The sequence below is a fragment of the Ictalurus furcatus genome, chromosome 4 (assembly GCF_023375685.1).
Source record: "Ictalurus furcatus strain D&B chromosome 4, Billie_1.0, whole genome shotgun sequence".
In the NCBI taxonomy this organism is placed as follows: Eukaryota; Metazoa; Chordata; class Actinopteri; order Siluriformes; family Ictaluridae; genus Ictalurus; species Ictalurus furcatus.
In genome coordinates, this window is record NC_071258.1 from 9,447,228 (window position 1) to 9,460,184 (window position 12,957).

The 12,957-nt window shown below is 39.6% G+C and overlaps 1 protein-coding gene across 4 annotated transcripts in view; it reads right to left on the reverse strand.

The window, feature by feature from the left end:
* The window catches only part of si:dkey-246g23.2 (solute carrier family 66 member 2), a 55,876-nt gene that overhangs the window by 14,790 nt on the left and 28,129 nt on the right, over positions 1-12,957 (reverse strand). For all 4 annotated transcript variants that reach the window (XM_053622845.1, XM_053622844.1, XM_053622847.1 and 1 more), the window contains exon 4: positions 6,641-6,857. In XM_053622845.1, coding sequence (XP_053478820.1) covers positions 6,641-6,857 — 217 coding nt within the window. The remainder of the gene's footprint in view (positions 1-6,640; positions 6,858-12,957) is intronic.

Sequence of the window (12,957 nt, forward strand, 5' to 3'; positions counted from 1 at the left end):
TCATGCGCCGTCGCCTAGGAAGCGGTTTATACTTCCGGTTAGTAAAAAAAAACCCGCTAGTGATGTATTTGGGATATTACCTTTCTAAAATCCACACACTAGACGGTAGTGCAGAGTGCATAGTGTAAGTGTATAGTACTTAATTTGGGACACAACTTGAGTATTTACTCTCGGAGGTGTGCTCTTGGAACAGAAGTAACGTATTGAGTAAATCTCCCCTGTGCTGCGCGCAGACCAACTAATCCATAATGAGATTTGTTGACAACGATTTTCGATTAGTTGTTGCATCTCTCTCTCCATATATAACACAACACTATATTTAATTTTCATACAACTAATTACACTTGCCTATTGTTAGCCAAGTCAGACATACACTGATATATTTTATTTCACATTAATGAACTCAAAACTGAATGAATGAATAAATAAATAAATAAATAAATAAATAAATCAAGACACTTAAAAATGTGACATGGGAGGAAGGGCGTGGGGTTTCCAAGAGGTGAATTAATATTTCAAAACACATGTACAATAATTGTTGTAATCATTTTAGATTAATTTGTTGATTGGCTTAGCTATTGTATTTATTTTTTTTATGGGGGGGGGGGGGGGATACTGTTCTTTTTGTGTATTTCTGATTTCTGACAACTCCAATGTTAAAATGCTTAAAGGTTGGTAGGTCAGTTATTAGTTTCACTGCAATGACCGAATAATAATTCGGAATAATTACTGCTTTAAGATCAAGAACTGAATAGCAATCTGGGACTTTAAAGTGTTTACCAGCAACCAGTTTCCATGTGGCTGGACACACCTCCAAAGCATGGAGACATGAATTTGTCATGCCCTTTATTGTGGTGGCCCTAAACCAATCACGCTCAATGCTGATGTGAAGGATGTGCTGACGTTGCTTGGGCTTGCAGTGTGACTGTAAGTGGATGTGAGTTAGACAGCATATACTGTATGTGACAGACGACCACGGCACAGCTGATTAGTTTTCATGGTGATTAAGTGCGTGCTGCTCGCTGCTGGTGGAAATGATCTGAATGGGTGTCCATATTTCAGCAGGGCGTCATTATCCCTTATGGATGACTTATGAGATTTAATAAACTGGCTGTTCAGCTGCACACTGTTTGATGAGACCATGGGGCAGAGACACACACACACACACACACACACACACACACACACACACACACACACACACACAAATAGATCCCACAATTCACCATAGTAATAACAGCAACAGCTCAATAAAGCATCTGTGTGTGTGTGTGTGTGTGTGCTTTCCTGGGTCCCACCGGCGTCGAATCCTCACCACACAACCGTGAGTGACATCCTTATTTTTAATAAATATGGGAAACTTCACCAGGACTCCCAGGGGTAATCAGGAGCAATCAGCGAGACACATACAGAAGCAGCATCTCTGAGGAGGAGCTCGCTGCATGTCTCTGCTTGCTTAAGAGACCGATTACAGCACTGTCAGCTTGATCGGCACAGCAGGGGCCTAACTATGACTACGGACTAAAAAAAGAAAAAAAAAAAAAGCAAGTCCCTACAAAACCAACAAAAACTCTTTATGCTGACTCACAGTGTATGTCAAAAAAAAGTTTACCCACTTAAATAGAAATTCTGTCATTAAACTAGAGTATAACCCTCTACTATATGTTTATTTAGATTGTTTTTCAGCATTGTAAGGAAATTTTACTAGCAAGTCAGGTGAAGGTTTGCAACCTTATCTGTCAGAGCAGAGTGTACAGATGAGGAGGTGAGAGAGCTGGACAGACTAACGTTCACAAGCCCTGTGGCATCGCTCTCTTTGGGTACAGAGGAAATGCTGTCCCCTCCAAAACTATTGGAACGGCTTGATGCAGTTATTGCAAGCAATGGGATATGCAACCAAATATTAAGTGTTATTTACTTTCATTTACTTCAAGACTCATCTCTTCCTATACTTTTGCTCACCTAAAAATTTGGGTGGTCTGAAACAATAGGTTATACGTTTTATGTTGTTTAACACGTCCAGATGTGAATACCAGAAAATAAAAGCTGAAATCCCAAATTCTCGACTCATATCCATCTTTTGATCTCAAACCCAAATGGTTTCAGTCTACAGCAAAAACAAACGAATTGGCCTTGCAGTTCCAATAGTTTTGGAGGGGACTGTAGCACCAGTGCCACCATCAACAGATCAAATGGCATTGTGGGTAATGTAGGAACCCGTTAACCAATGTGAAAACATGTTGAGTAATATGCAAAATGTCCATGGTGGAACCTTTTGTATATTAATCAGCATATTACCCCCCTACACCATGATTAATCGGAGTTGCTTTGCTGTGGACTAATACGTCAGCCAGACAGAAGATAAAATGGGCAGCCTTAAGGGAAAGAGTCTGCGCACTGTGTCTTTACACCTCCACCTCAGAACAAGTCAAAAGCACGTCAGGGCAGGAAGCTAATTCAAACCAATGCATGAGCGCCACAGGGCTTGCAAGAAAGCAATCTTTCTCAGAAAAAGTCACACAGAAAGACCCTGTCAGAAACTACCAGGACATTCCTGACCTAGAGAATGGAGTGTGTCCCTGAGGGAGAGAAGAGACAGCTTGTCAACGGATGCCTGCACCATTAACCGTCATGGTCTGTCACAAAAACACGCATACAGACACATACCTCAATCCAGCCTTTTTTCTTAGAATGGCTACATCTCTGTCAATAAACACAAAAATTATTTAGTGGTAATGGCTTTGAGAAGGGGGGGGGAGATACAATTCTTATCCATCTGTCTATCAGATAATAAAGGAATAAAGAGAGGCAATTTTTAGAGAACTATGAGATTCCTGGGGCTTGTTTAATTTCTGCTGCTCTAATAATCATCTGGCTCAAAGGCATAAAGTGAAGCAGTGGACAATCCTCGCTCCAGTGTCCCACAATAGAATATATGAGTATGAATGGAGCTGGGAGTATAGAAACGCAGCTCTGCATGTGTGATTACAAGCTCAGTGCACCCGGGTTATAGCTGATTTTAGAGAAGATGATTTTGGAGGACATTAACAGATACTTAGGAAACATCAAGCAAGGATAATCGATAATCAAAAACTATTAAATCAGGCAAAACTAGAAGACACTAAAATATCTGCAAAAAGGACCTGGGAAACACAAACATGTGACAATTGACAGGCCTTTACTAAATACTAAGACATGACAGAGTATAAATAGACAAACTAATCAAGGACTTCACACAGAACAGAAGAACATAATGGGATGCCTAACCAGTGACAGAACAGGCACAGAGACAGGACTAGAACCAAAACAAAGGCAAGTTGCAAAACAAAAGGAAAAGCACATGACATGAAATCAGTGTCCATCATACCGAGAACTGCAACGCATGCTGAAAGGGGGACTTCATTACACCAAGTGTAAAGGGCAAACCTAAATTTGGAAATACAGGAGATGGGATGGGTGGTATGGTAGAATTTCAGTGAATAGCATTGTAGCCTCACAGTTCCCGGGTCCCTGTTTGTTTGTTTTTTGGGATTTTTTTTGTGCAGTCAGTTTTGCTCTAGACTGAAGACATTTGGGTTTTAAATCAAAAGAGTTTAGAATTTCAGCTTTTATTTGCTGCAGGATCTATGATATGTGTTAAATGACACAGAACATAGCACATTTTGTTTCAGACCACCCAGTTTACAGGCAAGCAAAAATACTGGAACTGCAACAATGACAGGTGTTTCTTGTTGCCCAGGTGTTTCCTGTTAGATTGATTGTTTAAACAATAAATAGCTCTGAAAATCTATTCTTGGTTTTAGCCTTCAGTTTCACCTGTAAACACTACATTTGGTGTTAAAAAGGATAAGCCAACATGAAGATCAGAGAGCTGGCTATGGGAGAAAAGCAAGCCGTTCTGAAGCTGAGAAAAGAGGGAAAATCAATCAGAGCCATTGCACAAACATTGGGCATAGCCAATACAACAAATTGGAATGTCCTGAAAAAGAAAGAAACCACCGGTGTACTGAGCAACAGAAACCGAATGGGTCGGCCGAGGAAAACAACAGCCGATGACAAACATTTGAGAGCTGTGAGGAAAACCCACAAAACAACAACAGTCAGTGACATCAACAACAACCTACACAGGGCAGGCGTAAAGGTATTACAATCCATCGCTTGAAGAAGACTTTGAGAGCCGAAATATAGAGGCCATATCACAAGATGCAACCACTCGTCAGCAGTAAGACTCAGAAAGCCAGACTGGAATTCGCAAAGAAATATAGAGATGAGCTACAAAAGTTCTACAATGATCTGCTCATGATGAAAACATACAAGCTCATCTGTGAAACATGGTAGAGGGAGTGACATGGCTTTGGCTTGCATGGCTGCTTCTGGAAGAGGCTCACTAATCTTTATTTACGATGTAAATCATGATATTTCTCCCAGGTCCCTGTTTTTTTTTTTTTTTTTTAAACAGTCAGTTGGATCACTATCGGCTAAAGACTGTGTTTTTCAAACCACAGTCTGGATTTCATCATCTCATTTTAGTGTGGACTTAACTACATTGTAAAACGGCGTTTGTGTGTCTTGACCCATGTCCACCACCCATGAAACCCATATTCCATATGTTTTGCAGGTACACAGAGAAGATCACATTCTCATATATGCTATCCACCCACAAATAGTCTCTTCTGTACACAGACAAAATCAATCTATAACTTTCACATGCTCAGCAGCAGTGCCTACTTCAAGTATTCTGCTTATGACAATGGCAAAGTTGAAAAACTCTAATAATTATACAGTGTTACAAATCACGCATAATAGGCAAGCAACGATCCTAATTAGTAACGGAGTACATTATTAGCATTGCTGAAGTGAGCACTGCCATTCCCCAAGGCGTCTTCTGAAAACAAAATTGGCCTCGCTGGAATTTACTGAGGACCTGTGAGTTAAAGTTTGTATTCGTGATTTGAGTTACTGTCTCAGGAGTATATCAGAAGCACAGAGAGCCAAGGTAGCAGCAGTGGGGCTTAAACCAGCCCGCTTCTCCCACGCTCCTCTCCGTCTCCTCTCATCCGTTGCTCGGCTGTATGGGGATGACACTGGCAGACGCTCCAGGCTGCACTTTATGAGCCAAATTAAAGTCTGCGAGTGCCATTTAGGCATGGAAGGACCGAAGCTAATATAAATGTGCTTCCAGCGGGAATTTATCTTTTTAAACCAATGCAATCAATGTGTCACTGGCAGGGAGTGTAACAATTTTGCCCTTGATGTAATTTCAGCATGGCCAGAGGTATCAATGACCACGACCATGTACCAGCTAGTGATGTTTATACTGTATATGGGCATCAACCTGAGTTTATAGAGTGAGGCAAAGTGCCAGAAGAGGATGTGCAGGATGAAGTGTGCAAATGATGCTACAGTCAGGACAGAATGATAAGTGTTTAGTGTACCATAAATGAATCAATGAATGCTGTTACAACTAATGACAGGACACTTTTCCAGGCTGAATGGCAAAAAAAAAATTAAAAAAAAAAATAATTTCATTTTCCTCTCAGCCTAAATTATAATGAACTCACAAATTACTTTAGAGAACATGCAGAGATCAATGACAAAACATTACACCAATGGATTTAAATTCTCCAGTCAAACAAAAGGAGAAAACTACTTAGCTCTTCTCTAACAAAAGGTACTATTCAAAAGAACATTTTAAAACAGTATTTTCTCTCAAAGTCATGAAAGAAAATGATTGGCACGCCATATTGTCATCTTTGAAATGGTCACAGTATACACAATACATAATAGCGGGGGAAAAAGGCGGGATCAGGAGTGTAGAACAGTTTGGTCTAGACCAAACAAGAAGAACCCAAAGTAAGCTACAGCTTCAGAACTGCAGTTTCGTCAAGTTTCATAATCAGCCATTAGACGCCACATCCATAACAACCATTGGCTGACATCATATGTTGTGGTCAGTCGAGACCAAAATGTACATTTTTGTCCGTGAACACCACCTCCCGGTTTGGCAAAAAAAAGGTGACCGCATACAAGAAAGAGGCACCTGATACCAACAGTTAAATACGGTGGTGCATCATTGAAGCAGTGCAAATCTGAGAATATAAAGGATCTTGAAAATGTTCACGATCCTTTCCAAGTGTCTCTAGGCATGTCAGACATTACACAGTCCATACAGGATTTTGAGTTTTTTGTGATTTGTTCTCTTTTTTCTTTTTATTTTTTTTGCAGAATAATACTTGAATTTATGAAACTGCATGCACAGAATCCCCCCATTTTCCATTGGGTGTTATTCTACACAGGGTTGCGAGGAGCCTTGAGCCTATCCCAGGGGACTTGGGGCACAAGGCAAGGGACACCTTGGGCGGGATGCCAACTGGTTCTCACGGCTTGGTTATTTTTTTTTGAGTGAGATAAATACGACTATCCAGTAGTATGTATGTACAGATACACACCTTAAACCCAGCCCTCCCCTTTTCTTAGTATTGCCTTCTACAGATCAATAAATGCAAAAAAGAATTTAGCAGTGACAGCCACGGCTTTGAGAATGCAACCGACAGATGCATTTTAATCGATCTACTAGACAGTAAAGGAATATAGACAGACGCTTTTAGAGAACTGATCGGATCATTGGGGATTGTCTCACCTCATGCCTCGGGTGGAGCCATTATTGTAGTTCTGCAACAGCTGAGGCAGACCTAGCATGGCCTCAAACAGCAAGGCCAGTGAGCCCAGAGACTCCACAAACACCACCCAGTCCAGGAAGAGGACCGTGAAGAAGGCACACAGCAGCGTGAAGCCGAAACAGAACAGCAAATAGTCCTCAAAAGCACTCCATCTCCAAAAATACCGTACGTCTAGGTCTGTCAAAGAAAGAAAGAGATATCATTATATACATTTTCATATTCACAACAAAAGGTGAAAACAAACTGCAATATGATATTTCCTTTCACTGATACCCAATTATATTTGCCAGTTAGGTCAAGTGGCATTTTGGGTCCCTTTAATGTCTTGAGGACTTTAATGTTGGATGGCTAACAAACGTCTGCAGTTAAATGAAAGCAAATCTAAAGTCATTATTTTGGGCTCCCCTACTGTCTCTTCTGCTCTTGAGGCCCAGTTAAGTCCTTTCTCTCTGTTAACAAAAATCTTGGAGTTATTTTTGACTCAAACTTGCACTTTGGTAAACAAATCAGTGCTGCTGTTAAGGGAAGCTTCTTTCATTGAAGATCTATTGCAAAGTTAGAACAGTTTCTCTCTAGAAAAGACCTAGAAACCGTGATTCATGCTCTTGTTCCATCACGGTTGGACTACTGTAATTCTTTGTATGTTGGCCTCTTTCTGGTTCTGCTCCACAGTACATCATTGACCTTCACATTTACTCTCCTACTAGAGCATTGAGATCATGTAATCAACTTCTTTTATCTGTCCCACGTTGTAGTACTAAGACAAAAGGTGATCGAGTCTTTTCTGTGGTTGATCCCAATCTTTGGAACAGTCTCCCTTTTCACGTTAGGTCTGCTCCATCTTTAGCCATTTTTAAATCTTCTCTTAAAACTTATTCTTATTCCTTGTGTTCTAATGTTATTTAATGTGATGAACTGCAATGTTTTGTACAGCACTTTGGATCAACTGTTGTCTTTAAATGTGCTTTATAAATAAATTTGACCTAACTTGAATATACTTAAGTCTCACTTGCAAAAGTGATAAAATGATGTGATTATTTAAGTGAAAAAAAAAAGATACTGAGGTAGTTCTAAGAGGTTTGGCGAGGCTCTTATTTATTTCTTGATTTGGGTCAAATTTGTAGTAGGTATTGATGACTTTCCTACGCTTGGTTAAAGCACACAAGGCATCGAAATCTAAATGTATTTTACATGTGATTTTCAAAATGTTGGTACAGCTTGACTTTGTTTATTCATTGATACACTTTCAATACCCAAGCGCACATTTAAATAAAGAATTTAAATATGGAACATTGCCATTGTTGTTTTTCATTACGTTTAATGTTGTGGAATGTCCACAAATAAGTTACATCCTGTTATCACTTGAGTAATAGCAGCTAGAAACAGTACTTCCTTTACTAGCCTGTCTTTGAGTTAATACAAAAACTGACTTTTTCATGTTACCAAGAAACCTTAAATAGCGAAGTCTTGCCTATGGTGGAAAAAGAAAGAGAAAAAAAAGAAAGAGCTTTACCCCTGAAGCTTTGACAACAGAGACTCCATCCATAAATGTTAAATAAGCGTCTCCTCACAGAAATTATTGATTTACCATAATCAATAATTAAGTTTTGCTTGTTAAATAAAAACACCATTCTTATTTGTTTATTATTAGGCGTATAATATAGAGCCAAGTCCGAGTGAATTAGCTGTTACTATAGAAATGATAACATATTCGAACGTCGCGGAAGTTGTTGTAGAAAAATCGTCCAGACGTTCTGACCAATCAGATTTGAGAATTCAGCAGCACGGTGGTATAAAGAAAACATAAACAATACTAGCAGCTACAATGAAATGCGCCTCCCTTTTCTCTGGGGAAAAAAAACGGCACATATTTAAAAACAATTGCATTTATTCTCTCATACTCCTCAACCCCGCAACACCAGGAATGCTGACTCCAAAAAGATTTATTAAAGGGATGTCAAATGAAGTCACAGCATTGCTGTGCTTTCTCTAGTGATTACACCGCTGATTTATCACGTGTAAATGCAAATAAAATACTGTTCCTGTGCCGGAGCAGGCAGCAGAGGACGGATAACTAGCCCACGCTGTGATCCGATACTCACGAGTTGTTTACACGCTACTCATCACAGTCATGTACAACATCCTGATATGACCAGTGACTACTTGCTTCTCTCATTCACTGATTATGCGGGCCTAACCAGAATGTGCCGACAGCACTAGAGAAGAATTGATTGTTAAATAAGAGCACATCCATTTTGGCCCTAGCCGGTGACTAATGTTCTGTGGAGACTGTTACGGAGATCCTGTACTCTTCACTGTCTATAGTATGTGAGAAACAAGCAAATGAGACACAAAACAGATACATGATCTGTGCCTTGGGAATCAGGAAAGCAGAGTAGCTTAAAAGAAAACAAAGGGAGCTCGGACCTACTCCCTGTCACCTTGAAGCGAGCGAGGAGAGATAGTAGGAGACGTAAACAAAAAATAAAAGATCTGCACAATAGAGAGAAAGATCACACAACGTAGGACCACACACAGTTTTTGAGTGTGAGACTGACTCATTCGATATGCAGCGACTGATGCCACTTATGATAGAATTTGAATGGAAATTGAATGGGAATTTTGGCAGTGTTGCGTGCTCTTAAATTCTCACCTGTGCATATAACTGCACTGATCTCCACAAATATACCACCTCAGCAAGGCAATGGCAAATGAAAGCTCCATTTCACTTTACATCAAAATATAAAACTTGCTGATGACAGCAAACGCTGTGATTAGAGACCGGAGGCACTTACCTTGTGCTCTCCTTCCTCTCACTTGGAGAGCAAAAAGACTTTAAAAGATGTGGAAAATACATCTGGATCAGCCATTTATTGAGAGCAAAATGCTTCAAAAATGACTTTTGAGGATGTTTATAAGATCATGTCATAAAGATGCTTTGGCAAGTGTAGGAACTGAGGTGTTTCTAAAAGGGCCGTGTTTGGCTGGTCCTCACAAGGAAAACTGTAATAAATAAATAAATGTGCCAAAAGGTTTCCTTCTGGTTAATGTCAGTGTTAGATATAAGCGTAGGGATAGCATTAATTACCTGCATTAATACCTACGTCAATTAAAAGGTCCTCACAAGGATGCTAAGACAAACGTGTGTTTATGATGGTGTCTTCTGCTTCTGGAAGAACTCATGTCAGTTTTTCAGCAGTGTATCAAAAGACCATTATAAACAAAATACTGAGGTATTCTGAGTAGACAATCCACCGACTGGCATGTTTTCATGGAGGTGGAAGGAATCCAGAGAATCTCTGAGATGGGGACAGATACAGGGAGAACTCTGAACTATAGACCCTGGAGCTTTGAGACACCCGCACTACCTAAGCTGCCACTAAGCACCTCCATGAAAAGATATCAAAAGTGTAAATGTGCTTTTCCCTCTTTCGGCTGCTCCCATTCGAGGTCGCCACAGCGGATCACCCATCCACGTATTTCATTCTGGCACAAGTTATGCCGGATGACCTTCCTGACGCAACCCTCCCCATTTTTTGGGCTTGGGACTGGCACGGAGAGTGCACTGGCTCGTGCAACCTTTCAGAGGCTAGGGTAGGTTCCCTGCCCGGGAATTGAACCCGTGATGTGGCGCCGAGTGCACTAGTCCACCAGGGAAGCAAATGCAGAAATGTACTTAGTCGAATATGAACACATTTACTTTAAATTAACTGATAATGTCCCCTAAAAGGATACAAATACAGTGGGGGAAATAAGTATTGGACACGTCAACATTTTTTTCAGTAAATATATTTCCAATGAGGCTATTCATAGAAAAATTTTCACCAGACATCAGTATTAACTCAAGAAATCTGGAAATACAAAGAATTCACAACATTAAAGTCCATAAATAAAGTTATGTGTAATGACACAGGAAAAAAGTATTGAACACGCTAAGAAAAAGCAGTTCTCCAATGCAAGGAACCATCTGAAATCCGTAAGTAATTATACCCCTTATCTGTGCAAATTAATATCAGCTGGATTAGTAAATTGATGGTCTATGAAAATCTTTTCATTACCAAGGTGTTACACAAGAAACATCTCATGATGGGTAAAAGCAAAGGTCTCCCAAGACCTTTGCAACCTTATTGTTGCAAAAATATTGACCGAATCGGATACTTATTTCCCCTACTGTATGTATATATATATATATATATATTTTTTAGAAAGCTTGCTAAAAAGATTCAGGACAGGGGTCCTTTGGGAGGTGTGAGTGGGAGGTTTTTATTTTCATGCAAGTACGAGCCAGCAGGTAGATGTGAAGTTTGTAGGACGAAAAAAGACAATGTTCCTGAATATGTGGTGCTGTAACTGCCTGGTTATGGTCGCGATGGTTTTACTTAGGTTAGTAGATTTGTTTATATTTGGAGAAATAGAACAATTCATTTGAAAATATCCCAGCTAGGTAGAAAAATAAAATAAAAAAAGGTTTATAAGTAAGTGTGAGGAAGTACTGACAGTGCTGGCATTTCTAGCTCAGGGATTTTTCTCCCAATGTTTTCTAGTGTTTCTGGGGACATATTGGCACATAGTAGTCAAAACTTGTAAAATAAACAAACAAACAAACAGAAAACTTTTCTGGTTTAGGCCACATCCACGTCTAATTCGAATTTACAGTAGCTACAGATACACATTTTGAACACTAAACAGATACACCTAGACTATATACCCAGACTATCACAGTATCATCTTGATTAATATGCAAATTATGTTGCCTTTTGAAGTTATTACTGATGGAGTTTCATTCATTTTTGAGGTTTCATTATAATAGTTCCATATTGCTATGCATAATAAATGAGAGCAGTGTACCTAGGACATGGTCTTGTTTATTGTAAAATATTAGATCTACATATTTTAAAGCCTATCCATTATTGTATAGCATAAATTAGAATAATCTGGTCAAAAATGAAAACTTCTGGAACAATAGAGAAACACCAGAAAATTAATTTAAAGCCTTTTTATAATATAGGTTTTGCACAATGGCCTTCTTAAGCATTTACTTTATGCTCCCCGAAAGCCATTTATGGATATGGCGTGTTAAAATCAATATGACTATAAAAACTCAATACGTCTAAAAGAGACATGTATTAAGGGGCCAAATCAGGGTGAACAATGAGCTACTTAAAATAGCAAAAAAAAAATTTCATGGGTCAACTTAAGACAGGCAAAGGTGACCAATTAATCATAAGCTACCATGGACAGCTACTTCTCTCTGGTCAGTGAGTGATCTCTAGTTCGGCCTCTTAAAAATTTCTTTTTAATTTCACTGGCTCAGTTAAAGCAAATTATAACTTTCCTTTCTCCTATCTTTTGCTCTCTGGTCCTCTTTGCCCTTTCTCTCAATGGCCTTTTCTAACTGTGCCCTCAATTTCCTTAGAGCCTGAAGGCTTTTTGTAGGCACTCTAGTCTGGCTTGTGAGCTCAGAGCTCTACTGTGCACAAGAAGCACGTCAAAGACACAAAGAGCACGAAGGTGAGCGAAGCCTTCTCCTCTCAGCCATCTACAGATCAAATAGCTCAATTACTGACAGAGCTCCCACCTCAAAGCTATGAGAACCTTCTCTCCAGATCAAAAAGCTCCGATATCTCAACATAACAGCTTTTTTTTTCAATCATCAGCAAAACTGTCAGAGCCAATAGCTCTGTCATTCATCTACTAGCTTTGAGAGCTCATAGAAGCCCGGGTTTGCTGTTCACACTGCTCTGTAGGGCATGTCAGTTTCAGCTGGAAAGGTACAGGGCAGACAGACATTTGAGTGTGGCAAGCATGAGAAAAGCCATCAAGCTTTGTTACCCTCATCCACCATCCTACAAGCTCTGACTGCACCATGAGCATCTGAGCCCTGGAGCTTTCAGCCAATCAGGACTCTATTGATGGATTTCTAAGGTTCTTCTTATGATTAAATTTAATACACTCCCAAATAGCTGGTCTAAAAATAATTCAATTCGGGTCAATTTGGAAACCCAGTGCTGGATCCAATATGGACTAACCCAGTGAGGCTAGGTTAGGAAATTGACCCAGATTTTTTAAACAAGAAGAACTTGATGACAATGGGCTGGACGGGGATTACTCCACAGCCAACAAGTCTAGTCCTTCTTGTTACAAATTTCTATGCCTTAAATCCTCTAAAAATATACTTCACCAGGAATTCTACTATTCTAATACTATTAAAGAAAAACTATTTCAGACATTTCACCTTGCCGTGACCTTGTTTGGATCAGTTTAAAAATCGAATGGG